Genomic DNA, 27,764 nt, shown 5'->3' with positions numbered 1-27,764 from the left:
GCTCAGTGTGGAGCCAATTTAAGTAATGATGGTAGAGCTTTGTAAACCAGGATGCCAAGCCCAGCTTGCTCTCTTGTACTCACTGTAGCACTTTCACATCATTCTTTTTTTTTTTAATATATTTTATTGATTTTTTTACAGAGAGGAAGAGAGAGAGATAGAGAGTCAGAAACATCGATGAGAGAGAAACATTGATCAGCTGCCTCCTGCATATCCCCCACTGGGGAAGTGCCCACAACCCAGGTACATGCCCTTGACTGGAATCGAACCCGGGACCTTTCAGTCCGCAGGCCGACGCTCTATCCACTGAGCCAAACCGGTTTCGGCTTTAACATCATTCTTAACTTCACTGAGGTTTAGTCTCTTTTCTGTTAGATAGACACAATGACATTTCCCTCAGGGATTACCATAATTTGATTAGATAACAAATGACATATTGTATGTGTTCAATAAAATGTAACCCCCTTCAATAATTAACAGAAACTGTCAATTTATGTCTTTTTTTTCCTGTTACTTATTATGTTTGAAAAAAGCAAAATCAGGGTTGTAGGCCTAGGACTACAGAGTAAATACTAAAAAATGGCCTCTCTTTTCCCCCTGCTGTTTTTTTTCTAGGCCCTCAGGTTTTCACTCCCACTAACAGGGGTCAGGGAGGAGGTGTTCTGTGACTTGGAGGCAGTAAGTCCTAGTGTGAGAGCAGTAAAATCAGAGTCAGAAAAACAAAGTCCAATTTCTCAGCACTTTACTAACTCTACGACCTCTTGAAGTCAGTACTTTCTCTGCTCTTGTTTATTCATCTGTAAAATCAGAAAAGCACAAATATCTCTTCTGCTTTGTTTGTTGGGAAGAGCTAAACACACTTGTTATACAGGAGGTTGCTTTTGTCATTTCCCCTTATTTCATTCATTCCATAGCAAGGCTGCTGCTGCTGAAAGGCTTATGTTTCTTCTCATTTGTAATCACCAAGAGGTGTTTGAGAACTCTGGTATTTCTATTCTTACAAAATCTGGTACATTTTTGGTTAAATATCTTGACATTTATTTTAAAGAGATTATTTATTCCCCATGACACAATGTGATACACTTATCATTATGTGATATTAAGTCCATTATTTACATATTTTAATATTCTATTCAAGAAATAGCAGTAGCTGTGGATCAGCTATTAGAAGAATAATTTTTCTGTAGTTCTTTATCTTCTGAATTCAACTTTTCTCCTTTAGATCATTTGAATTACAACTGTATATTGTTTAGGTTGGGTGTGAGTATGTGTATGTGTGTATGGTTTCCTTTCTTCATTATCCCATCATTTTTCATTTAGGGTTTCTTGGGAATTGTTACTGAAGAATTTTATTGTAGAATGCAATTGAATTCACAGCCTAATGCATTCATCAAGATAAATGTATGCACAGCATTTAATGTGTGGATTTGTACACCTGATGTACTAAAAGAAGAAATGTTAATTTCTTGCAGACAATTATCAGATGATTTAAAATTTTTGCTAAACAGGAATGTCTGTTTCCATGTGAGGCATTTTCATAATAAAATCCTGGCACCATCGCTAAAGAGGATAGTTTTATACAAACAGAAAAACAACAGCAAGTATTTTCCCTTAGGACAGTTTTACCAACAATGTACCAACGGCGCTGAGTTATTTCTGTCTTATTTTATGCCTTTGTTATGAAACATAACGCAATTTTACCTGGATGCCCTCCCGGATATTCAGGAATTAGCTCAGTAAGTTGACTGGCTCTGCCAAAGGCAAGACCTCCAGAAAATCCGGAGGCTCTGCCGCCTCGCCCCTCCCCCCACCCACATCTCCAGAGGGGGAAAAAGGGGTTAAGGCTTATTGGAGAAGAGAGGAGAGGGGAGGGGGAGCCCCGAGGAAGCCCAGGAGCGGCAGGCCGCGCCTCCGGGTCCAGCTTTCATCAGCAGCGCTGCGCGGTGGAGCTCTGAGCGCCGCTGTGAATTCGGAGGAGGGATGCTGCTGTCAATTTGTGGGACTGCTGCTGCGAGTGGGCGTGGCCTTGGAAGCGTGGATGCTTGTTAGGAACGACGCTGGTGCTTTTTAGTGAGGAGTCAGGGTTGTGGTGTGTGTGTGTGTGTGCACGAGGGAGAGAGGGGGGGGGGGGAGAGAGAGAGAGAGAGAGAGAGAGAGAGAGAGAGAGAGAGAGAGAGAGAGAGAGGGGATTGGAGAAAGGAGGGAAGGAGGGAGTGAGGCTGAGACCCAGAGGTGCTGAAGACAGAACTGGCAGAGGTTCTGCGAACAGGACTGGAGCGCTGGGAGAGCCACTCAGGATCTTTCGGGGGAGCCCGATAAATGTGAGCATGGGGTCAGTCACCGGAGCTGTCCTCACGATGCTACTTCTGTCATCGACTCAAAACTGGAACAGGGTCAGAGCTGGGAATTCCTGTAAGTACACAGCCAATGATTTAAACTTGCAGGGGGTCTCTCTTCCAACTTTCATTCTGTTGTTTTTATGATTATTATTTGAAACGAAATTGCTGCAAAGCATATTGCTCTAAATGAAGCATCACTGAAACCTTTTCCAAATATGTCTGGGTTTACACCTGTCTTTCCTCTTGGTCCGGTCAAAATATGCAAAGTCTCATTTCTCTTTTTGTCTATGAGCAGAACCGTATCCTGTCATTTTTGAATATTCATTGAGAAAGCTCAAGTTCTAGTAACAACGTTAAATTAGCATCTTAACCAGGGAATAGCCTGCGAATGTCTCCATTTCTGCCTTTCTTAGGATTACTGAATTTTATTGGAATTATATCTAACAAGAAAACAACTGGCAGACTTTCCATTATGCTGCATTAGCTGAGATTTCTGAAGTTTGCAGTTTGGCAGACGGGTTGCTGGTTGCATCTTTAAAATGATGCCTGGCTCATAACTGGAATGCACTGCAGGATTCAGGAGCAGACTTGGTGGAGGTGAACCTCAACATTAGGAGCTGTGCCCTCACAGCTGAAAGGACGAGGCTCGAGCACTCTGGAAGAGGGGGCTTGAGTCCTGCATTTTGCTAAAGGAAAAACATTCTGGTGATTTTTCCAAAATAGTATTCTTTAGTGATTTGAATTTTTGACTTTAGAAATTTGCGATTGAATACTCTGATTCTGAATCAAGGAAAATTTATAAAGATCATATTTCTAATTTAAATATTACTCAAAATAATTTGGCAGAAACTTGCTAAATCCACTTTTTACTAGAGATAGCAAAAGTTTTAAAAGTTGTATTTGGCTAAAAAATGTCTAACTGGAAGAATTTTTTTCCTCTTTGATTAATGATAAACAAGCTCTGAAAATCCAACTTTTCATCTCACCTGGATTTTAAAGGGAAAAGCTCATTTGCTTTTCAAGAAAGGAGTATGAGGCCTGTTGAGGGATTTATTTTGCTGCTGTGTAACCAGGTTCAGGTTGGGATGGTTACAAATAAAGCCAGTAGTAACAAGGTATTTGCTATGGCACATCCCTTGAGTACACTAAAGTGCTCTGATATGGGAAGAACATTATAAACACCCTTACTGGGTACAAGTGAAATGTTCATTTATACTGCATGGCTACTGTGATGTTGTGTTTGCATTTACTGTTAGCTCATTTAATGGCACAGTGTATCTATCATTCTGAAAGAAAGAGAACTTCACTCAGATTCTGCGCTGTTTCAGATTCAGTTTTAATTTGGGTCAGAAGAATCCAATGAGTTAGTAAAATGTGCACCTTGCTACCTAGTGAAAATCTTGGAATGCTGTAATGGTGGCATGTGACAAACATTGCATCAGTCAAAGGAACAATAACAGCACAAGCACACACAAAGTTTTGTAGACAAGGCATAAATAATTCATCCTCCAGCTACTGAAGTTCAACAAAAAAGGAAAGCACTAGAGGTCACTCTTACAATGTACTGCACATCACTTGCAGCACCCTTCCCTTAGTCTGGCCTGGATGCAGTCGTGTCTCTTCAATGTACCACCCGCATTTAGGTTTAAAACATATTGATGTGATTGATTGGTCTCCTAGTTGTTTACATTTGTTTGTTTTCTTGAGGTCTAATGAAAGGCAGGTCAACATTAAATAGCTTTCTTTTGAAATATATCTTCTTAGAACAGGAAAGATGAGTGGCTGAGGTCTGAGGAGAGCAGATATTCATGGGTGCTTAGCTCTGGCTGAGTCTGTCTCTGACACTTAAAATTTGGATCCTGGGTCTGTATTCTACCAGCCTTGGTTTGTTCAGGAAATATTTTAATGTTCTTCCAAACATTTGATAAACTTAAGGAACCTATAAAGTTTTAAATTGTTAGGAGTGTTAAATATGTAAGTTGGAGTTCTTGGTTACCATATGTTGAGTTGAAGTTCTTAAAGTGTCAAAAATACAACTAAATGACTTCAGATAATTAAAGTTGCATTTAGTAATTTCTTTTTAATATCACTTTGGCGGTATGATTTGCAGCAGTGTATAAAAATAAAAAATTATTTCCCAATTTTTACTTTATCTTAAAATACTTAGTAAGTTTTTTTTTTTTTTGAAAGGAAGGAAACAAAGTCCACTTGTTACCATGGTACTTCATATGTTTTATCCTTCTTGGAAGAACAAACATACATGTTTACCAGCAAGATTGGGATTCAGTGTATGGACAAGTGACCATCAACCAGCATAGCATTTTTTAAAGCGTTACACAATAACTTCAATAATAATCATTCTGAATTAGGCATTATATTAAAACACGAATCAATCTTGAATACCAATATTAAAGCAGAGAGAACTGCATATAAATAAAGAAAATGAAAGGTCCGGCTTTCAGGTGAATAACAAAGGCCTTTTCCCTTTATTTACATCGGGTTCACCAGGAGCAGGTCTCTTATCCCAGTGAGCCAAAGGCTGCATGTGACAGCTTTCCTGGGACAGGACTCTGTGAGCCGAGAGATTAGATGCACTTCAATTTGAATGTTAGTTGATCTGATTAATCAACAGGAAACCACATTAGAAGGATTCTATGCAAACAAACATACATACACACACATACATGTTCATGTATATGTACAGGGGTGGGCAAAAGTATGTTTACAGTTGTGAGTATGCGAAACGGAATTTATTCTTGTATTATTATTTATTAATTATTGTAATAATGTCCGTTAAAACAACTGTAAACCTACTCTTGCCCCACCCTTTTCATGTTCATATGTACATGTGTATACAAATATATTAAATCACCAGACCCATGTGCTTACATTTTTGGTGTTTCTGCTTACTCCTCTTTTGTCAAAGGATAACATATGTTGAAAGGACCACATTCTTTGCCTACGAGGGCCCTACTTGACTTTACAAAAGTAGTGACCCAGCCCCAGGTCTTTCCTCTTTGTTTGGTCAGGATGAGTTTGTTATTATTTGGTCCCTTTCATGAAAATAGAGAGTCACATTCCTATAGAAGGGCTTGGTCTTTGAGAAGTTGCACAGGCTGTTGGTGTCTTCACTTGCTACTAAGAGACATGCCCTGAGAAGGGAGTCATCTCTTTATTTTGTAATTGTTCTTATGAACCCAGAGTTTCTTTCTGACCATTAAGATGTTGGGGGTGGGGATGACTTGCCACAGAAGAAGGAACAGTTGTAAGTAGTAAGGTAACTAGTCGTTTTGCTTTCATTTTTATTCTTACAGATTATGTAATGGAGGCTCTCTGGCCTCAGGTATACCGAGCCTTACTGTTCACCAAGTAGCCTGTGAATGACTTAATTTGAAGTTAATTTCTCCCTGCATTCTCTCTTTTCTCTAACTGATATAAAGGCTATACCTGATACCTACCCTGAAGGAAATAGTAAAGAATATGTTAAAATCAGCGATAGATAAAGGTGATTGCTTGAGTAGAGGATCATTCCTGTGGACTCTGGAGTGCACCTGGACAGATCCTCAAATTATTAAAACGCAATCTTGTAATTCTTTCTGAAGCTGCTTCTTTCCTCCTCTTCCACCAAATTCCTATCCAGAGCAAGAAAGAACTAGAATCTAACAGTAAAGTACTGATAAAATATAATTATATGATGCATGCATAAGTAGCTGGGCTGTAGACATAAAGGTGAGCATGCATGTTGACTTACTTTTCGAATAGCAATAGTGATTTTCATGAAGAGCATGATTTGGGTTTGGGTGCATTCTTCCCACTCCTGAGTGCCTGCATCCTCAATCATTTTCATAGGAACAGCTTCTAGCTATGTGGTTGCTACAGCTCATGGCTAACATGGGGATCAAACATGACTCACATATCTAGTGTTTATGCTAAGTAATAAACATTTTAATGTCTTCTAAAATTAATTTTCGAATTTGTATCACATAGAAATAATTCCTTAATGGGAGTGAATCTCTACATCAAGATTGAATTAATTTAACTCGTGAGTGAAAACAAATTAATAGAACATCAGTTGTAAGATAATGTAATATTTAGCTCAAAGGTTGGTAAAATATGGTCCATGGGACAAATCTGACCCACTGCTTGGTTTATATAGACTGTGAGCTAAGAATGGCTTTTACATTTGTAAATGTTAGAAAAAATTTAAAGGAGAATTATTTGTGGCAAAAAAGAATTATGTAAAATTCAAATTTCAGTCATCTATTCTTTTCACGGGTATGGCAAAAATTCATACTCAGTTATTATTATGCTTTGAAATTTATCAATAAAATTTTCTTAAAATTGATTTCTCTCTTATATAAGGACCTATATAATAATATTTTCTAACTGGCCCTTTGTAGGAAAAAATTGTTGACTTTTGATTTAAATAATACACAATATAATATAATGTTGAGGCATGGACAGTATACAAATTATACTGCTATGATGAACTTTAGTCTTAATTATCTAGCACACAAATACATACTTGTAGAGTTCTGGTACAGAAGGTAATCACTAGAGTTGCCAGGAACTATAACAGAAGAAATCTTCCAGTTAATATCTTCCTCATAAGTTTCCTTATGAAGGCTTTATTGTTCAGAAATCTTGTTATTTCAGTGAGTATGAATAATTTATAATTATTTGTGAAGTTTCAGCAATTTCGGTTGCTAAAGGGGCACTTTCAATCTCAAGTAATCCCATTAGTATAAGAAATTCAATAAAGTGTATAAGTAATTGCATCTTAGAAATTTTGACTATGAATTCTGTTGCTATTTTATATTTTCATGAGTATAAAATATTCCACTCCATACTAATGAGAAACTCACATTTGGAATCACCGATTGTATGAGAAAAATGATCTCATTGGAAGTGTTTTCTTGTCCTGTGACTTTTAGAGTAATAGCTTCCTAGAAATTCTGAAATTGGCAAACTTTCTAGAAAAAATTGAAAACTAGATTTTCATTTAAGCATTGCCCACTGAGAATTCATAATAATTGAGCAGGTGCCTTTTACATACTCATGCCAAGATAATTAATTTTTATGTAAATGCCTTGTCTATTTGGAATGGTATTTATTTTTCACCTACAAGTACTGATGATTGGCCTCATTTTATTTACATTATACCCTTTACTACAGTGTTTTTAAAAAGTTTAAGTTAAAAACTACAGTGGGCCGTAACCGGTTTGGCTCAGTGGATAGAGCGTCGGCCTGTGGACTGAAAGGTCCCAGGTTCAATTCAGGTCAAGGGCATGTACCTTGGTTGCAGGCACATCCCCAGTGGGGGGTGTGCAGGAGGCAGCTGATCGATGTGTCTCTCTCATCGATATTTCTAACTCTCTATCCCTCTCCCTTTCTCTCTGTAAAAAAAAAAATCAATAAAAAAAAAGCTAAAAACTACAGTGGGATGTAATATTTAAAATTTTTTCATTGAAATTCCATTATAGCGTATTTTTTACCAAAATATATGGACGTATGTTAAAATAATTTATTTCTCATAATACTGTTTGTAATGTTTCATCTCTAATAAACAATTTCCAAATCAAAGACAACTTAGGACAGTCTCATAGAGTTCACTGAAGTGGGACTTACTCTGAGTGTCAACAAAAATGGTGATGGGTTCATGACTATTCACTCTGAACAGACAATTAGAGATAGTGACACTCAAGTTACATGGTTCTAATTTTTTTTTACAATAGAATATCAGTCCTGCTTGACAAATACCTATTTTTCACAATTTGATACTATATTTAGAATTTGAATCCTTTTTTACCATTGATAAATTAATATTTGGGCATTCACATTGCATCCTATGACCTTTAGGTTGCCAAGTAGTTAGGTTATCTAAGAAGTCCTTCCCTATCCTTTCTAAAAATCTTTTGCTTTCCTCCTTAGTGATTGGAAGTTTAGCCCCTGAAAACAGTAGGAAGAATAATAAGGATTTTTCCAATTTGTTACATAAATCCCATTTATGCATATTCATATTGGTAGGTAAATATTTCTGGTGAAAATAATGCAGGCTTTGACCAGATTTTTCAGTGGCCTTGTGTTTCAATTATTGCTTAGCTTATTTATTTTTTCATTTTTATTGATTTAGAAATTGTGGCCTCAATAATTTGTTTAGTATTTATCTAGAATCGTTACAATTTTTCCAAGTTGACTAGTATAATAGGGAATGGTGAATCCATCAGAGAATATGTGCATAAAATAGGAGATGCTTCATGAATTAACCACATTTATGAGGTGAAATGATCTGTGTTGTTGGTGGTGGTAGTGGGGTGAATTCTCATAGATTAATAATTGCTGTAATTGGTATTTCAGTTAGAAACTTTTAGAAATACTCTTTAGTGAACACATCTTTGAAAACAGGTCTTGAATTATAGCATCAAATGCAAAGATAAGTTGATTTTGGTTACTTTAAAAAGAAAAATCTCAAAAAGAGAAATAAATGCCCCAAAGTAAATGCAGACAAAAATTATGGAGCTTTAGTAGAACTGTGACTATCATTGAAAAGTTCTACTTAAAGGAAAAGTAAACTCATCAAAAAGCCCCACTTAACTGAGTATGCTTAAATGAAATAATTTACCCTAAAGATTGATATTGTAATTTGAAGGCTTTGAGTTTCTTTAAAATGCTTTAAAATTTTTTGAGAAAGAATATAATTTACTTATAACTCTAAGTTACAATAAATTGCATTTCTAAATAACAAAGATGTCATTGACCATTGGGTTATTTTCTTAATTATTTTTTGGGGAAATTTTTATGTCTGAGATTCCAACATTTAAATAATGTTTCAATGAGTTCTAAGGCTGTAATTGTCTGCATATACTATATAATAAAAGCGTAATATGCAAATTGTCCTCTACTGGGAGTTCAACTGCTCGCTATAATGTGCGCTGACCACCAGGGGGCAGTGTGGAACATGGCCGGGGTAGGCGACCTGGTGCTGGCAGTGGGCCCCAACAAGAGCAGGACCCCAGCTGGATGGTGGAGCAGGTGAGTGGGTGGCACCAGGCCAAGGAGGGTGCTAGCGGGGACCTGATCAGCACCCCACAGACGGCGACCAGCAGCAGCGGCAGGGGGGGGGAGGGGGGGGGCCAGGGCCGCCACCTAGCTCCCAGGCACTGAAGGAGTCAGGCGGGGGGCCGGCTCCGACCTATTGCCCCACAGGTGGTGACCAGCGGCTGGCAGGCCCTGATTGCCAGATCGGGGCCGGGCCCTGGGCTGGGACAGGGAACTGGGGGTGGGTGGCGGTGACCAACCTCCTGTGGCTCCTGGGTGGGAGGCTGCGACCTCTTGCCGGCAAGCTGGGGGCAGGGGTGACGGGGTCAGAGGTGCGGTGAGAATGCAGGGTATCTGCTAAGCTCGTTCTCACTCCCCCCTGCTATCTTCCCCCAGGATGCCAGGGCTTGCACACCAGGGAAGCTCCCGCGCTCAGGTGCCGGGCACCCACAAGGAGCCCGCCCCGCACTCACGTGGCCTCTTCCCGGTGAGCCGGGCCACAGCCGCCCGGACTGCAGGGCCTAGACTGCAGGGGCTGGCTGGGCTCCCTATGGATTCATGCAGGAGCCGGTCTGCGAAGCCAGCTGGGAGAAAGTGGGCTGCCTGCCCGGCTTCCTGGCACCACTGGGTGGCCCAGAGGCCCATGCTGCACCCTTGCCTGTGGCATCCGGCCACGCTCACTGCATCTCCACATGGGGACTTGGGCGTGGTGACTCAGGCGGAGGGGGACATGAGGGGGCAGGGGCCCAGGTGCTGCCCAGGGCCCAGAGGTCAGCTGGGACCTGCCCTTCCACACCAGATGCTAGCGCTTCCATCGCTGGTCAGGCCAAGGGACCACACCATGTGTGAATTTCATGTACTGGGCCGCGTGTGTGTGTGTGGGTGTGTGTGTGTGTGTGTGGGTGTGTGTGTACACACACACACACGAATACATTTGACATTTTAAGTAGTTTAAAATTAGTAACCATAAAATTTTTAATGCCGTAAGTATTTATATATAAAGACACACACATATGCATATGTACATATATGTATATATGTATATATGCATATATATAATTTTTTTCCCCCAGTAGAATTATTGTTCCTTGTTTATAATCTAGGAATTTAGACCCTTCTCAGTGCTGATTGCTCTTCAGGGTCCTGGTGACTCTGTGTTGGTAAGGACCAAAATCTGAGATGATACTGCACAAGTGAAGATATTTTCAATTCCCAGTTGACTTTTGGAGGATAAAATTTCCCCCCAAAATGTCTTTTGCCAAGGTATTCACATACATGGTACCTGAAACTATGGTATTATGTAATAGAAAAGAATGCACATGCAAAATCTATTACAAATGATCATTATTGCTTCAGTTCTCCTGAGGAAAATGGGTATTTGGAAGAGGAAGAGTATGTGTAATGTTTTTCTCCCATTGAATTTCCATCACGCTTCACGGAAAAGTGGTACTCTGCTAATAAAACTGGAGAAATAGCATAACAGGAGGTAAAAATGAGCCTGTTTATGTTACAGTTAATGAGTCATTCCAATGTAATAATTGGAAAAGTGAGTGAAGCCTGAAAACATTTGACATCTTAAGTAGTTTAAAATTAGTAACTATAAAATTTTTAATGCCATAAGTATTTAATAGAGAAGTGATGAAATTTACCTCTAAGGTTTTTAAATCACAAAGGGAAAAATGGTATGATATGTATCAGTTGGCCTAAAGCTCTAATTACTTTTTTTTTTAAGTACCTCTCATTACTTAGCAGTGCTCTACAATAAGATATTATGTACTTTTCGATTGTAAAAGACATATTTGTATCTATCACCACTTCTTTCCCACTGGCAATTATGGTACTTACAAGTGAGGTCATAGGCTGGTATTAGTTTAGAAACAGCATGTAAATATATAAATTCACCTGCCTTCCTCAATTACATTTATTGTGTAGTTTTTAGACAAACTACACCCTCTAATTTTATTACTTGACATACTCTGCAGTTATAACCTATACAGAGATATTTTTAAATAGATTTTTATTGATTTCAGAGAGAGGAAGGGACAAGGAGAAAGAGAGATAGAAACATCAACAGTGAGAGAGAATCATTGATTGGCTGCCTCCTGCACACCCCCACTAGGGATTGAGTCTGCAACCTGGCCTTGTGCCCTGACCGGGAATTGAATGGTGATTTCCTGGTTCAAAGGTCGACGTTCAACCACTGAACCATGCCAGCCAGGCTGTACAGAGATCTTTTTAAATGCCCTCTGAATGAGGAAACGGATAAACTCTCCTCGGGACTGGAGTTGGTAGATGCTTGGATGACATAGAACAGACATTTGAACCCATGGCCCCCAACTGAGAGTCCCAGGTTTTCCTGTCAATAAAAAGGGATTACCTTAGCTGTACCAGACCCAAGGGAGAGGTTTTTTTTGAAAAATCTGAGGAAATTAAAATTCCCTCTGGGCTAATAGCTTTGCTCCAAAAGATGGAATATATGTTTAGATATTCAAGACTTGTCTTTAGCTTTCAAAGTTATTAATATATGTTTGTCTTTTAAAATATATTGATCAGCAGATAACCAAGCAAAAGGAAGGAACTAAATTGAAAATAATCTGTAAGGGAAATGAGTTGCTGAGATTAAATTGTCATTGTCAGTGTGTGTGTGTGTGTGTGCATGCGTGCGTGTGTGTGTGTGTGTATGTGTGAGCTCATGTGTGGTATGCATATACTGGAAGATTTTGTGGGTAGGAATTGGGGAACAATCCATAATGGTAAAGAAATGGAAAACAGTTGCACCTATGTGGCACATTATAAATGATATTTGGAATAATATAATAACATTCTATAGTACAAATAATATATAATTTGTTGGAATATAGAATATGATTGTTTCTTATTTGCTACCATATCAGAATAGTCTTCAGTATGGTTTTAACACAGAATATGGGATTTTAACATAGCAAGAGGCCTTTTGGAATCTAGTTTAAACTCATCCTCAACAGAGGGGAGAGGGACAGGTTGTCCTTTTTGATCGCAAAGTACTTTATTTTCTAGGATATGACATGAAGACCTCAGGGTCCTCAACACTTACCTCAACTTCTATTCATTCCCAGGGTGCTAGTGTTTCTGAACATGGCAGTGACAGTAGAAAATTGCAGGAGAGATTTTGGCTTTAAAACCACTAAATAAATTGAAGCATAATTCAACTCTTGGAGACAATGCCATAAAGTGATACTGGTACCAAGAGAAGGGCATTATAAACAAAGTTTAACATTGTTCCCATCATTCACGTTTAGCTGGGAATTTTGGCTGACGTTAAACAAAAAGAATCTATCTCCGGGGCAGGAAGTTGCATGGATGCTTAGCGATCCTCATAATTAAGGATTTATAATACATATTTACATTTGCCATGTTTTAGATGTTTGGGACTTAATTAAAAGAACATTGCTAAAATAAAAGCAATTCTATCTAAAGTGGTGGTGAGGGAATTCTGTGCAAGGTTATGAAGCTGCTCAATTAGGCTCTTTTGTTCCACTGTGTGTATGATTTCTGTGCTTATTTGAGCTGTTGTACATTAACGTAGAGTCTGTATTATAATCCTGTGAAGAAAACTTCACGTGCCTGTAAAATGTCATAACACAACCTCAACTATCATAACACGTGTAACTTTTCCTAAAACAAACAAAAGAGGGAGATAATTTGGGAAAAGAACTCGAATCCATTTAAGAAAGCAAAGGGCAAACAGTGAAGATAACATATTGGGTCCTTAAAATTGTGGCATCCTACAGGACCTAATCACAAAATTCACAAAATGGAACATGATAAAATATTTCATAGGCAAACATCTACCAGAGAAATGAAAAAAATGTAGGCTAATAAAAAGGTGGTGTAGAATTGTAAGTACTCAGAATAAAATGATGATCACAACAGTTTGCTATGCTTGACATATAGACCTGAGCTGTTCGCTGGTGTGGCCACATTCATTCCTTGAAAGCTGAGCTGCATGCTTGCCTGTGGAATGGTCTTTCTCAGCCCCTCTCTGTAATTGCAACATGGAATAGATTAGCATGAAGAGAATGTATGTAGTATCATTAATCACTGAACTATTCTCCAGAGAAGATGCTGGCAGGGCTCTGTTTTTCTGAGTTAGCAAAATTGAGCCTTCCGTGATCATTTTCCTCTTTCATTTGCCTGGATGTGAGGATGGTCTGGCTGTGGCATCTGTCATCTCGGTGATTGCCAGGATTGATTTGGCCGGTACAACTGGAGAGGCAGCTGTCCCCTTCCTCCCACACTCCTTCCTGGGATTCCTATTCCTCCAGTTCCATATCATATAATAGTTTTAAATACTATACATGTTATTATATTTTTAGGTAAGTTTTCTGTAATGCATCGATACAATCCATTTTAAGGTTTTTATCCAAAAAGAAAGCAAGTCTTGCTGTGTAGATATTTAATTGTTAGGTGTTTTCAGCATTAAGTTGAGACTTGTTAGCACAGCAAACAAACTACCTTCCTCCTTTATATTTGCTGATCTTCCCGTGTGTGTCTGTCTTCATTGCTTTGTCACCTTCTCAATCCTGCCCTGACCCCATGTCCTCTGGCCTCTGTCATGTGGCCTTTACATCTGCTGTTTCCTTTGCCTGCATTGCCTCCAATCACTTATTTCTGAATCCCCCTGGAAATCTTCTGTACAAAGCAAGTATCACCTCCTTTCTCTATGGAGTCTAATTTGATCAAACCACCTCAACTCTCACCATGCTCTTAGCAAAGATTCCATAGCACCTCGAGTGTTCACCTGTTCCTGCCCTAACATAGAGTGAAAAACTGATTGAAAAATGTCTCTCTTACAAAACTGTAACATCTTTGGAAAGCAAAGGTATTATCTTAATCATCTGTATCTGCAACACCTAGCACAGTGCCTGGAGTGGAGAGGCTATTCAGGCAATGAGGAATGAGCACACTGATAGACGGTTGTTTTTTCCAGTTGAAGCACCCACGTGCGCGCGCGTGCGCGCACACACACACACACACACACACACACACACACACACTCTCATGAGATGAATGGAAGCAGGCTAGATAAATTGGAGTGTTGATTTAGAAGACCATTAATTTAGCTGTTTTTAAACTTTATTTGGTTTTGTACTTACATTATTACATTTCATTTACTTAGGTTTCATATTTCATTCTGGGCTATCATAATCCATTAGGATACATATTATCATGGCCAACTTACTCTTACTGTTTCTTGCTATCTCTCTTCCCCTCCCCATCCCCTTTTTATTTATAGGCAATGTAATTTAATAGGCCACTGTATCAAATCCTTTGGCCAGAGGATTCTCGATGGATAGAGGAACAGTACATGAAGAGTGTAAAGTTGGAAGGGCATCTTCCTCCTTCTGGGTTTTCCTGTGCCTCTCCGTCTTGGGGCACCTCCCAGGGCATTTCCTTCAGTTTGGAAAGTTGTAATGCAAAGTTCTGTCCACCTGCTGGGAAAAAAATGTAAATTTCTTCATCTCTCTTGGACTTCAGTTCCTTCATGTTGGCTTTTATTTTACATTTTTCCACTTGAAGACCCTTTTCCTTTACAGAGAATATAAGAAAATTAAACTTAGTTTTTCTTTTTTGCTTCATCATTAATTTTAATCAGCTCAACATTAACCCACAACGTCCAACTACATTATTAACTTCAGAAAGTGTTCCTGCAGCTTTCTTACTCTCCTTTTGCCTACAGATGTACACAAAACTTTTTTCATTGCCTTTAGCATTTTTTACAAGCACTAATGAGTTCTGTACTTTTATTTTCCTCTTTAATTGCACACATGTTCTTTTTAAATGATTTTCCTGTAGAACTTTATCACTTTTTTAGATTCCTCTCTTGTTTTGTCTTCCTATTGTATACTTTGTGATTATATAGTTCATAGCTTTCCACACATGTTGACATACATCATTAATAATGACAAATGCTCCTTTTGCATTGGGCTCTGTGGACTCTAAGGTGGTGGAGTGTACCTCGCAGGCCTGTGAGGCAAGCACTGGTATCACTGTTTTACAAATAGGAAATTGAAAATTAGGAGGTCCTTCCAAAGCCACTGAGTAAGGAAGAATGGGGCTGAGGCTTGGACCAAGGTTAAGTGAGGACAAATTCCTTGCATTTTGAAATGCAATACACTCACTTCCTGCAGAAGCCTTTAAAAGCATCTCCCCTGAGTATTAGAAGCCACACATGCCTGTTCTCAGGGTCCCCTCTCTGGTCTGATAAATTCTAAGGTAAATGCTGCTTTATTCCAAGGAGTCTGTCCCTTGCATTTTATCAACAAGCTCTTCCTTACTGGTCTGAGTTAATGTAACCGTAAAATATTCTCCTTTGAATGTGCTCTGAACACCCTTTCTGCTGGGCACCCAGAGACCTAGCCACTTGATCCGAATTCCTTCCAGGGGTCAGCAGTTCCAAGAACAGAGTCTAAGGGGCTGAAACGGTCACATCACAAAGGAAACCCAGCTTCTTTCTGGGAGATTTCAGTACGCCTGACCAAGGCCCTCGGACGGTATTGTTTCTTCCCTCCGCAAGGCAAAACTTTTTTCATTGACAGTTTTGTTTCTTTCCCTCTCCGTGTTCCGTCCGGGCTACCCTCCCTTTGTGATGTATTTGTCTACTAGGGCTGCCATGACGAAGTACCACAAACTGGGTGGCTAAACAGCAGTAGCATATTTTCTCAAAGTTCTGGAGATTGGAAGTCAACGATCAGGGTGCCCTCAGGGGTGATTTCTGGCAAAGCCTCTCTTCTTGGCTGGCAGAAGGCTGCCTTCTGGCTGTGTCCTCACATGACCTTTCCTCTGTGTTTGTGATCAGTTAGAGAGAGATCTGCTGTGTCTTTTCACAGTTAGGGCCCCAGCCTTATGATCTCATTGAATCTTAATGTTCTCCTGAAGGGCCCTGTCGCCAGATATAGTAATATTAGAGGTCAAGGCTTCAATATATGAATTTGGGGACACAATTCAGTCCATCACTGGTGTTCTCCCTGTTACAATTGCCTGAATAAAGTGACTTTTCTCTTAGCATTTGGAAGAATTTTTGAAAATTTAAGAGCAGAGATAGTGCTCTTACTGACTGAAACTTATCAAGCGAGTTAAGTTGTCTTCCAGTTGAATTCCTCTTTGGTGAGGTTGCTAGGATCCCATGTGGTGTATTTTCATCCATTGGCTTCCAAGGCCTGGTTGCCATGGGGTGGGACCACCACTCTGTCCCTTCTCTTTATTTCCTTTTGTCTTCACCTGAGGCTCTCTATCTGCCTCTACCTGAGAGTTTCAGAGATCCCTTTAAGGTGTGCATCTTAATGATACAAAAAGAAAATGCCTTCCCATGATTTCCCAAAAGTTTTATCTTTAAAGCAAGTCATTTCCTTTGTGTGCATTATTCTATGCTGAATTCTCCTTCCAACAAGTCTTAGAGATACACAGGATGATAATCTACTGCCCTTTATTAAAATCACCTCTTTATTGATCACCTACACTCCCACAGCAGTTATCATAAATATTATTTTATCCTCTTCCAAATTACTGTCTCCTTTATGTTCCCAGGCCCTGGTTGTGTTGCAGTTTGCTCTGTGTGTCTCTCATGTCCCTTTCCCAAAGTTAGTTTTGCAACCTGTTTTCTCTCTCACTTCTCCACTTCAATCTGTAGATCTCAGAGCACACGGATTCTCTTTCTTTCTGTGATACCTTCTATGAGTAGTCCACAAACAAACAGACAAACCACAAACAAAACAAGCAATCATCATTCTAAAGACTTATTTAAATTCAATTTAAAACTTGCCTAATTTTAAATTTGTAGAATGCCCTCCTCATATCGGGAATTGGGACAGATGTTTGCCATACATTATTTCACTCAATCTTAACACAGCATCTGTTCACACCCAGTCATTTCTTTATGCTTATTTCCCCATCCTCTCCACTGCATTTCCCTTGTGGCCTAAATAGTCTTTGCATTTGTCTCTTTTAATGGCTCAGAGTAACCTCTCAAGTGGATGTGCTCTTATTTAAACATTCCTCTCTTTTGAACTAATTGGTTGTTCATTGATTTATTTTTAAGTTCTCTTAGTCTACCAATATCTGCTTCTAGTTGTATATGGCATCTTAAGAGTCTTTCATTCTCTGAGATCAGAGTATCTTAAAACACTTACAAATGTCAATGTCATGAAGTGTTCAATGTCTCTGTCCCACTTTGGCAAAAATATAAATTTATTTTGGAAGGAGATACTTAAAGCGGTCGCTGTCTTACACCCTTCCCTTTTCTGCTCAAGAATTTATAACACTTAAAGGTGGTTCCGTGTCTCTTCTGGCAGCATCACATGTTCAAACATGAATCACAGGTGGTAGGTAGAGATTGCCATGTTTGACAGATCTCAGAAGTGCATCTGTCACCCTCTAGGAAACCCTCTCACTCATCAATTGGTCTTGTCAGTTATACACACAGCCGTGTCGTCTCTACAGCCTTTAGCAGAAGCATCAATCATCCCTACATGCGTCCTTCTCAGGAGCTCCAGCCCTGTGGCCTCGGATGGGCAAATGCAGGTTTTGGTTGTAACCGTGAGCCTAATGTCTTCTCCAGAAGGCGGGAGCCACTATTTATGGGAAGAACCTCTCAGCTGCTATATCACTCCTCCCTTCGATTTTGATTTCCTTCTGGGACCTTAGAGTTTTGTCTTCCCTTAACATTTTTTTATACTTTCTCAAGCAAACAGACTAGTATTGCTCAATACTTTCATTCCTAATAAGGGAAAGCAACCTATATTTTATGAAGATCACAGTGAAAAAGAAAACACTTGAGATTTACAATTTTGAATGCGAACTCTGTTTCCATTAGTAAAGTTGAGTCCCAGAGAGTACATGATTCTCTGGAAATATCTGATATGCCTTTAAATGGGTTTCTTCATTAATCCTGATCCCTTATTTAAAAAAGAAAAATATCAGAGACATTCGGGGCACTCTGCGCCTTACTCTTTCTTGACTGTTGACCCCTATTCATCTAGCCCAGCTCTCTTTATAGTTATGCCCGGGGCTCTTAATATTTCCTCCTTTTTTACAGACAAGCAATACGCTTCACCTTTAAATATCTGCTCTATCAAACAAAGCAATGAGATTATCATTTTAATAATATTTACTTTGATATAACAATATTGATGAGCTGCTTTCTTGTCTCCTTCCTATCTTCCTGATTACACAAGTAAAAATTATTACAGGAAAGTGATTTTGTAGGGCATTGATAAATTGGTTCTAAAATGAATTTCTCCTTCATTTGAATAATACATTTTTTAGGTGGACTTCTGTGATTCTTCGCTTAAGGCAATTTTTCACAATGTATACTTTCACAGCTTTATGACTGTTTGCTTGGAACTAATTGGATATTGGTGAAAATAAATGTATTTAATCACACATTTCATATGCTAGGTACAATACCAGGTGAAATACTACAAGAAAATGGCTAATGCTAGAATTGAAATTTAATGCATCTTTTAGAATGAGACTATCTGTATTAAAAAATACAATTGATGCCCTGAACTGAATGTAGAGTTTTCAGCCCAGTAATTTGAAGCAAGAGTTGTGATCAGCTTTTATTCTTTATGTTTAACAGACATTTCTTAAGCTACACATTCTTCTACAAGCAAGAGATGGAATAGAGGAAGTCCCTATCTGTCTACCCAGTTAACATTTTAGGGTTCTGCTTATTTCCCTAATGGCGCTTCCAGCCATTCAATCTCTGAAACAGTTCTATGTGGATTTCTTGTTCAGGGTAGTGGATAAAATCATAAATCCCTGCCATTCAGGGATCAAAACAAAATGAGGAAGATAAAAAATATGCCTTAAAGTACCTCTAATAAAAATCAGACTATGATACACAATCTACTTCAATCTAGATTTCTGATGTAATAGCATTCTGATTTATTTGGTAACCTATGTGTTTCCTCTCGTTTCCTTCAAAAATCAATAAATGACCAATAGTATTACTAGAGTTGATATGAGTTTTTATGGTTTTCACTGACTGTGAGTTGATAGTTTGGACATTTATCCCTATGAATTGCAGTAGATGAATATGTTCCCTGTTAAATGAACTCTGTAGTTGCAGACTTCGGGACTCTGCTTATTTTTCAATTGGCATTGATGATTCAGAGAATTATACCTAAGAAAGAAAGAAAGAAATACTAGCTAAGTCTATTGTAAGCATGTTTGGTGAAGTAATGTTTCATTCCCTGGAAGTATTTGATTTCATACAATTACTTTTCACTGAGTTGGGTGATTATTCATCCAGCCTATTAAAGCATTCCTTATCCTTGTGATTTCTGAGGCTTCTTGGGGTTTCATCTTACTCTGCTCATTTTATTCACTTATTCACTCCACAAATATTTAGTTAGCCTCTACAGTGTGCTGCCTATCATTGCACATCTTCAGCATGGTTTTGAAATGTCATAATGGTCGGAATCAGTAACTTCTTGTCAACAATTGAGAATGGAAGTTTTGACTTCCAAATACATAACACTTTTGTGATTATATTCTATGCCTAAGGTTTTGCTTTTCTTTAAAGCAAAGTGTACAGTACTGTTCAGGGTGCTTTCAAGGTCACCACTGTTAGTACAGGCATAGTTCTCAATGGATACTTTGGCTAACTCTTAACCAGCCCACGCTAGGCTTAAAGCTCAGCTTTCTAGTTCTGGAGCAATGCACAGCACAACATGATAGGTGTGATGACAGAATGTAATACAGGGCATTTGGGGAGGTTATAGGCAGAACATCAGAAAAAGCTGTTTTTTGAGGGATGAATAGGAGAGCCAGGAAGGGGAAGAAGTAGGAGGAACATTCCAGTTAGAAGGATGCCCGCAAAGGCATGGAGTTTTTGCTTGCACTTCAGGTAGTCCAGAAGGACTGGCTGAAGGTGAGATATGATAGCAGCAAGCACTAAAGAAATAGTCACAAAGTGGCCAAGTCATGAGGAGTCCTGTATATAAAGCTAAGGACTTAGTATTTTATCCAGAATCTTGAAAGGGTCATCTTAACATTGTGTTATGGGCACACATGTGTGTGACACCAATTAGATTTTCATTCTGTAAAGTTGAAACTCTTAGCAAAACGAAGGGTGGAAATGAGGAGGGAGAGGAATGGAGTCTAACATGGGAACATAGAAACCAGATGTTTAACTGTTGAGTTCATTCATATGAGAAGCAGTAAGAGCTACAGAATAGCCAAGAGAGTGACAATGGTGATAAAGAGCAGGCAGCAGACTTCTCTCATGTGAACGTGTAAGACTGATAGTGTCATGGCTGATTGAAATCAGAGATACATGAGAGCGAGAAGAGATCAGTTCCAGTTGGTGGTTTTTACTTTTGTTTATTTCTTGTTTATCTGTTCCTTCTCTACAAAGGATCATATTTAAAGTTTTTTTGAGATTGTGTGTGATACATACAATGCAATATTTTACAAAGATTCATGCTATGCTGATATATTGAGTAAAATCTTTCTGAAATAAGGCTCATTCAGAATACTTTCAGGCATTGCCTAAATGTCCTTGCATTTATTGACATCTCTTATTTTTGGCAGGAACAAGAACATGTCCTGAATTAATGGTTTCATGAGCATTCTCCTTCCCCATAGCTGATAGCTATGATGTTTTCCTTTCTCTCACTCAAATATCTACCTCCATTCCACCCATTTGGCTCAAATAGTGGAGACTCAATACTTGCTCCTTATGACAAAAGGCTGAATTCCTACAGTTGGGTTGTTTAGATGCTTCAGGAAAAATACAGTCTGGATTGAAATATCTGTCACTTAATGTGTAAGAAGAGGACCTAGGTAAAATGGGAAAGCAAAAATTGATTAAAATTTACAATGTGCTCTTCAAGTTATGTTTAATTAAGCATTTACCAAATGACTGCCATGTTGAAGCAGATAGAAAACAGGTATATAAAGACGCACAGCCCAGCCGGCATGGTTCAGTGGCTGAGTATTGACCTATGAACCAGGAGGTCAACTGCTTCTGCACATTCTCAGTCAGCTGATCAATCTCTTTCATCATTGATTCTTTCTCATCATTTATATTTCTATCTCTCTCTTCCTCTCCCTTCCTCTCTGAAATAAATAATATATATATAATTTAAAAAAAGATTCATATACTCTGCTCCCAAGTGGAAGAGAGAGGGAGAGAGGGAGGGAGGGAGGGCGGGAAGGGGGGGAAGAGAGAGAGAGAGAGAGAGAGAGAGAGAGAGAGAGAGAGAGAGAGAGAGGGAGAGAGAGAGAGGAGGAAAGAGGAGGGGAGGAGAGGGGAGGGAAGGGAAGGAGAAATGATATAGTTCATTATGATGGTACTAAATGTACCATTTTTGGAAATGCCAGCATCATTTTGAATCCTTTTCTTTTGCTGTATCCAAGGATTCAGAACCATAGGTGAATGCTTTTAAATTATTGACCATATTCAATACCTCTAGCATTGAGAAGAGCTGAGGTAATTGCCCCTCCAGAGAGCTTTCATTCTCCAGTGTGTTCTGCAGTGTTACACAGTCTCCTGAGATTTAAAAATCTGTGGCAGGAAACATTTGAGGCTCTCAGTAGCTCTCCAGTGGCAACTGTGACATTTTAAAAATACGCCACTGGACATATCCAGCTATGAAGAAAAACCCAGAAGGTTTTACTCAAAGTTGTTAAGAAATAACCTTTGCTAATTTATAAATGAACTCGGAAGATTTATGAAAAATAAGAAGGAAAACTTTTTTTTCTTTTTTAAAAAAGTACTTTAGTACTTTGAACACCAGAATTTCAAGTATAAGAACACCAATACCTGGCCTTTAGAAAGCTATTTTAATTGATGATACTATTTAGCAAACTCTTCTTGGCTATTTAGATTTCAACATTACAATGTAATGGTTAGACAGTCATCTACTTTACAAAGTGGTGTCCTTGATATTTCAAGTCCCCACCTGGCACCATACATAGTTATTACAATATTGTTAACTGTGTTCCCTGTGCTGTACTTGACATCCCTGTAACTGTTTTGTAACTGCCAATTTGTATTTCTTAATCCCTTCACTTTTTCTGCATAGCCCCCAACTCCCATCCTCCCGGCAACCATCAGTCTGTTCTCTGTATCTATGAGTTTGTTTCTATTTTATTTGTTTCTTTTGCTCTTTAGATTCCATATATACATGAAATCATATGGTTTTTATATTTCTCTGTCTGACTTACTTTACTTAGCATAATACCCTCTAGGTCCATCCATGCTTTCACAAATATGTGATTCCATGATTTTTTATGGCTGACTAACATCCCATTGTGTATATATATATATTCCAAAACTTTTAAATCCAATATTTATTGATGGGCACTTGGGTTGCTTCCATATCTTGGCTATTGTAAATATGTACTACACCATTATTTAATTGAAATTTTGTTTAAAACCAGCAAATATATATTTAAAATTCTATTAGATAAGAATGTGCCCTACCAATTAAACTCCCTACATTGCAAAGAACTTGAGGTATTGAGTGAACTATAATAAAAAATGATTACTTATATTTATTTTTATTCAAGTATAATTATTTTTATTCAATAAATTTAATTGTACTTGAATATATTTAATTTATTATTGTAGCTCTAAAAAATAAAAAGGACCTATTCTTCCATATGTGCATATTATGAGTCAATTTACAATGGAAAGTAAATTCTTAGTACTGAGGAAGGAGATAATAATTTTACAGGAAAATCCTGGCTCCAATCTATCATTTAAACTTCCTCAGAGCTAATTGAAATACATAGTCATCCCTCAATATGCATGGGGGAATGGTTCCAGGACCCCCAAAGATACAAAAATCTGACAATGCTCAAGTCCCTTATATAAAACTAGAGGCCCAGTGCACAAAATTCGTGCACCGGGGGGGGGGGGGAGGTCCCCTCAGCCCAGCCTGCACGCTCTCCAATCTGGGACCCCTCAGGGGATGTCTGATTGCCGGTTTAGGGCCTAAACCGGCAGTCAGACATCCCTCTCATAATCCGGGACCACTGGCTCCTAACTGCTCACCTGCCTGCCTGCCTGATCGTCCCTAACCGCCCCTCCCGCTGTCCTGGTCACCCCACGCAGCCTGCTGCTTGGTCGTTTGGTCACCCCTCACTGACCCCTCTGTGGGCCTGGTCGCCCTTCACTGACCCCCCTGTGGGCCTTGTCGTCCCACACAGCCTGCTGCTTGGTCGTTTGGTTGCCCCTCACTGATTCCCCCCAGCCGGCCTGGTTGCCCCACACAGCCTGTTCAGTCGTCCGTTTGGTTGCGATGGTCACTTAGGCTTTTATATATATAGATGATGTAGTATTTGCATATAACCTATGTTTACATGTGGGCTACAGCAGGCTGTGCCTACACATCACTTTCTCGTGTGGATTCAGCGCAGTGCTAAATTCAAGTTTTGCCTTTTGGGACTTTCTGGGATTAGGAAAATTTTTTCAGCCACTGTTGATTGAATCTGCAAAAATATGTGTGTAGATTGGGAAGGAGTAGGTAGTGCAGAGATGATGTTCAAGTGGAGTTTGTACTGTACTGATTCATCTTCCTGGTTGTGACTCGGTGTTTTCTAGAACCTGGTAGAGATTTTCAATGTTACTTATTACAATGTCTTATCTGCAAAAAGTTAAATAAGCCAACTTTTTGCAGGTGATGTCTGGAATATCATTGATGCACATTTAAAGAAATTCCACTACAGAGGATATACATGGGTGGACAAAAGTAGGTTTACAGTTGCAAGTACGCGAAACACAGAGCTTATTCTTGTACCAATTATTGTATTATTTATTTGCATTGCAACTATAAGCCTACTTTTGCCCACCCCAGTATTCCATTGTTGTCCTCTATAGAGAGAACCTTGCCTGTCCCACATCATGTACACTTAAGACAATATACTCAATGTACTTGCTCAAATAACTCAAACTTCAGGCAGTGAAGTGGGATAGTGGTGCTGGTAGTACAGTCATTAAAAGTAAATATGTTGAATGGAAAAAAAAATAAGCCCAAAGCCTTCAGCAAGAAATTTAAATTCTCTGACCTCCTAATTTTATATCTGAAAGATGGAGACAGTATCTTCCTTACTGAGTTGTTGTAAGACTTTAACCTGGCTGGGACATAGCATGTAATACATGTAGTTGTTATTGCTGTTAGTATTTTTTCTAGAGGGCTCCAGTTAAAACATCGTTGGTACACTGGCATGGATCAGTTCACCCTACTAATGTGATAAATGCTGATAAGTGTGAAGTCAATTTGTAATAAATTAGATACTGTGACATATGTCAGGGAAGCACCTCAGTCATGGTTCAAGGAGGGTGTATTTTACATGGAAACTTCTGAGGGTGTATGTAAGTATTTGATTAAATACATGGTCAACTCAACAGAATTTTGTAGGAACTAACATGAAAATGATAATTCATAGACATCATAACAAAGTAAAAACTATACAACATTCTTTGTAATTTCAGTTAAGTGTGAATAGAATTATACAGAAAACTAGCATAAAAAAGCATACATTTGAATGAGACTGTTGAGTTTTGTCTTTTATTATGGGAATTACCGGTTTTTAACCATGGTGGTCTTGAAAAGCAAAATGACATATCATGTCCATTTGTATTACTATTTTTATATTAAGAGCTCTAAAGATTATTTTAAGCTAATTATTTTAAGTTCTAAAGTCAAATGACAAAATATTCAAAAAATTTTTTAATTGTGTTTTGAGTCTAAAAGTGGATTATGGTGGGATATGCAAAGCAATTAAGACATGTGTTTTCTAATTTTAAATTAATTTATGGCCTAATTCAAGACATGGTATATATATCTAAGGTAACATTAACAAGTAGTAGTGAGTAGTACTTGCCAATAATATGGGAACTCATATACATTGAAAGACCTGGAAGTAAAAGACTAACCAGTATTTGGTTTAGTCACAAAGGAATGTTACTAGGTTGTTGGGAGTGTTACAATTGTTTTAAAAAGAGATGAAGGACCTAGAAATGTTAAGGTGCAGCCTACCATCTCATCTAAGGCTTGGAGAGAACTGACATGTTTGTTAGCAGAGTTTAGATCAGTGGTTCTCAACCTTCCTAATGCCGCGACCCTTTAATACAGTTTCTCATGTTGTGGTGACACCCGATTTCATTGTTACAAATTGAACATAATTAAAGCATAGTGATTAATCACAAAACCAATATGTAATTATATATGTGTTTTCCGATGGTCTTAGGCGACCCCTGTGAAAGGGTCGTTTGACCCCCAAAGGGGTCGCGACCCACAGGTTGAGAACCGCTGGTTTATCTCTGTGTAGCTGAGGCCCTCAATTTCTTGCTTGCTGTAAATCTGTGACTGTTCTCAGCTTCTCGAGGCCCCCCACCATTTCTTGCCATCTGGCCCTCTCTACAACATGGAAGTTTGCTCCTTCAAGGCCAATAGGAGCCACTTCACTCATGCTTCATGTCTTCTCTTACTTCTTTGTGTCTTTGACCTTTAAGACTTTTTGAAGGGCTTGCCTGATTAGGTGATGTTCACTCAGGATAATCTCCCCTTTCAGTATCTAAAGGTCAACTAAACCAGGGATCTTAATTAATTAACTACATCAGCAAAACTGCTTTTGCCATGTAATGTAATCATAGGAGTGATAGCCCATTGTATTCACAGGTTTTGCCTTTACTCGAGGGGAAGGGGTTCTACAAAATGTCTGCAAGGGGTGGACTCTTGGAGTCATCTTAGAATTCTGCCTACTGAGGGCTCACACACTTGGCTCTGGGGCCTGTGCCATGATGTTACCTATATTTAAGGAGATGAGGGGCTGGAAACTTCCAAGTGTCCTTGAAATAGTGGTGGTTCTTTGGTAAAGGTGTGGTTTTGTTGGAAAGAATGAGTTTCCAGAGATCACCTGTTCTCTGGATAACTCATACCTGCTCAGCTTGCTTTTAACTAAATTGCCAAAATCAAGGTGGAAATATCCCCCCATCCCTAAGTCCACAGAACTTGTCTCTTGCTTGATTACAAAATCAAACACAACAATTTAGGCAATGAAATGGAAATATCCTCCATTTAATTTCATGTTGTTACTCAGAGAAGCTCGTTATTTCTAATTGGCTTAGTTCCCACCCTTAGTTGGAAATAGCTGTTCATTAAAATAGCTTTATGGATTCACTACTAAAATGCATTTATCTGCAGAAAAATTCCCTATCACTATGAAACATTTCAGCCTTCATCTTTGAGTGTGATATTTTGAGATATAAATAAGAACTCTCAAAATAATTTAGTAATAAAATCGAGTATTTGTTCACAAATGTCGAAATATCATCTAATATGACTAGAATAGGCATTGAATTGAGGCTTACCCAATTTTCCCTCCAGGAATCAAAGTCTAAAACATGGCAATTTCAGGCTGAAACTACCAGTTAATGGAAATGGCACACAGTTAGGAGGTCATTGTTGCTGTACTGCATGCACACATGACTTAGCTGAGCATAGCATGAATGCTCTGACCATTCTTATTACTACAGCATCAAGGTGCCCAAATGAAGAGATGCCCCCATGTTCTCTTTTCACTTTCCTTATGAATCATGGCTGCTCAATTTCTGCATTATGTGCAGTCTTCAATTCTGTTTTTCTGGAGTAAATGAAACTACTCTAAAGCCCAAGAGATAAAAGAAAAAATATGGCCTGTTGGTGCATTAGAAAGTATTCCTTAATAGGAAAAGAATGCATCACAAGGACATTTTACTTCCTTTTTTTTAAGGTTAATAATTCTGTGCCAATTTTCTTTTAGAGGGATGGATAACAATGTGGTTAGGCATGCTAAATGCTGCCTTCTCTTTTTTTTCTCATTCTCAAGGGATAATTCTTATAATAAGATTTTATAAGAGATATCAAGTTAAATTTTATTCAGTTCCAAGTCTTGATTTTTTTTTTTGTATTTCGAATAATAACCACTTAAGGTTGCAATTACAGACACTTGCATAATATTTACTATACTCTCGGTACCAGTATTCTTTATATGCTAATTCATTTAATTTTCAGAAAGCTCTGCTTACCTTAGTATGAACATTATTATCACTTAGAGATGGGGGAAAGCAGTTTAATAAAGTTCTGAAGAGCAGTTAGTGATTCACAGAGTTAGAACTTGAGCCCATGGAGGATGGCTTTGAAGCTAAACTTGTAATCACTATGCTATGCTATGTTCTATCTTCTGTGTGAAGTGACAATTAGCAAATGATGCCGACCCTCCAGACACATTCATCCCAACAAGTAGAAACTCAGACCACCTGCAAGGTGCTGTAATAATAGAAGCCTGTTCTGCTCAAGTTGGGACCTTTCAGAGGGATGGGATTGTGCTGACTCTTTGGAGGTGTATCAT

General features: G+C 38.6%; 1 protein-coding gene across 1 annotated transcript in view; it reads left to right on the top strand.

Annotated features, from left to right (window-relative positions):
• The first annotated feature begins 2,170 nt into the window (after window positions 1–2,170).
• Window positions 2,171–27,764, top strand: part of CNTNAP4 (contactin associated protein family member 4) — a 245,985-nt gene continuing 220,391 nt past the window's right edge. Inside the window, exon 1 of the mRNA XM_036346911.1 lies at window positions 2,171–2,412. Coding sequence (XP_036202804.1) covers window positions 2,328–2,412 — 85 coding nt within the window. The 5' untranslated portion in view covers window positions 2,171–2,327. The remainder of the gene's footprint in view (window positions 2,413–27,764) is intronic.

The sequence above is a fragment of the Myotis myotis genome, unplaced genomic scaffold (genome assembly GCF_014108235.1).
Source record: "Myotis myotis isolate mMyoMyo1 unplaced genomic scaffold, mMyoMyo1.p scaffold_m19_p_19, whole genome shotgun sequence".
In the NCBI taxonomy this organism is placed as follows: Eukaryota; Metazoa; Chordata; class Mammalia; order Chiroptera; family Vespertilionidae; genus Myotis; species Myotis myotis.
The sequence above is the reverse complement of the archived record's forward strand: the minus strand, read 5'-3'. Positions and strand labels throughout refer to the sequence as shown.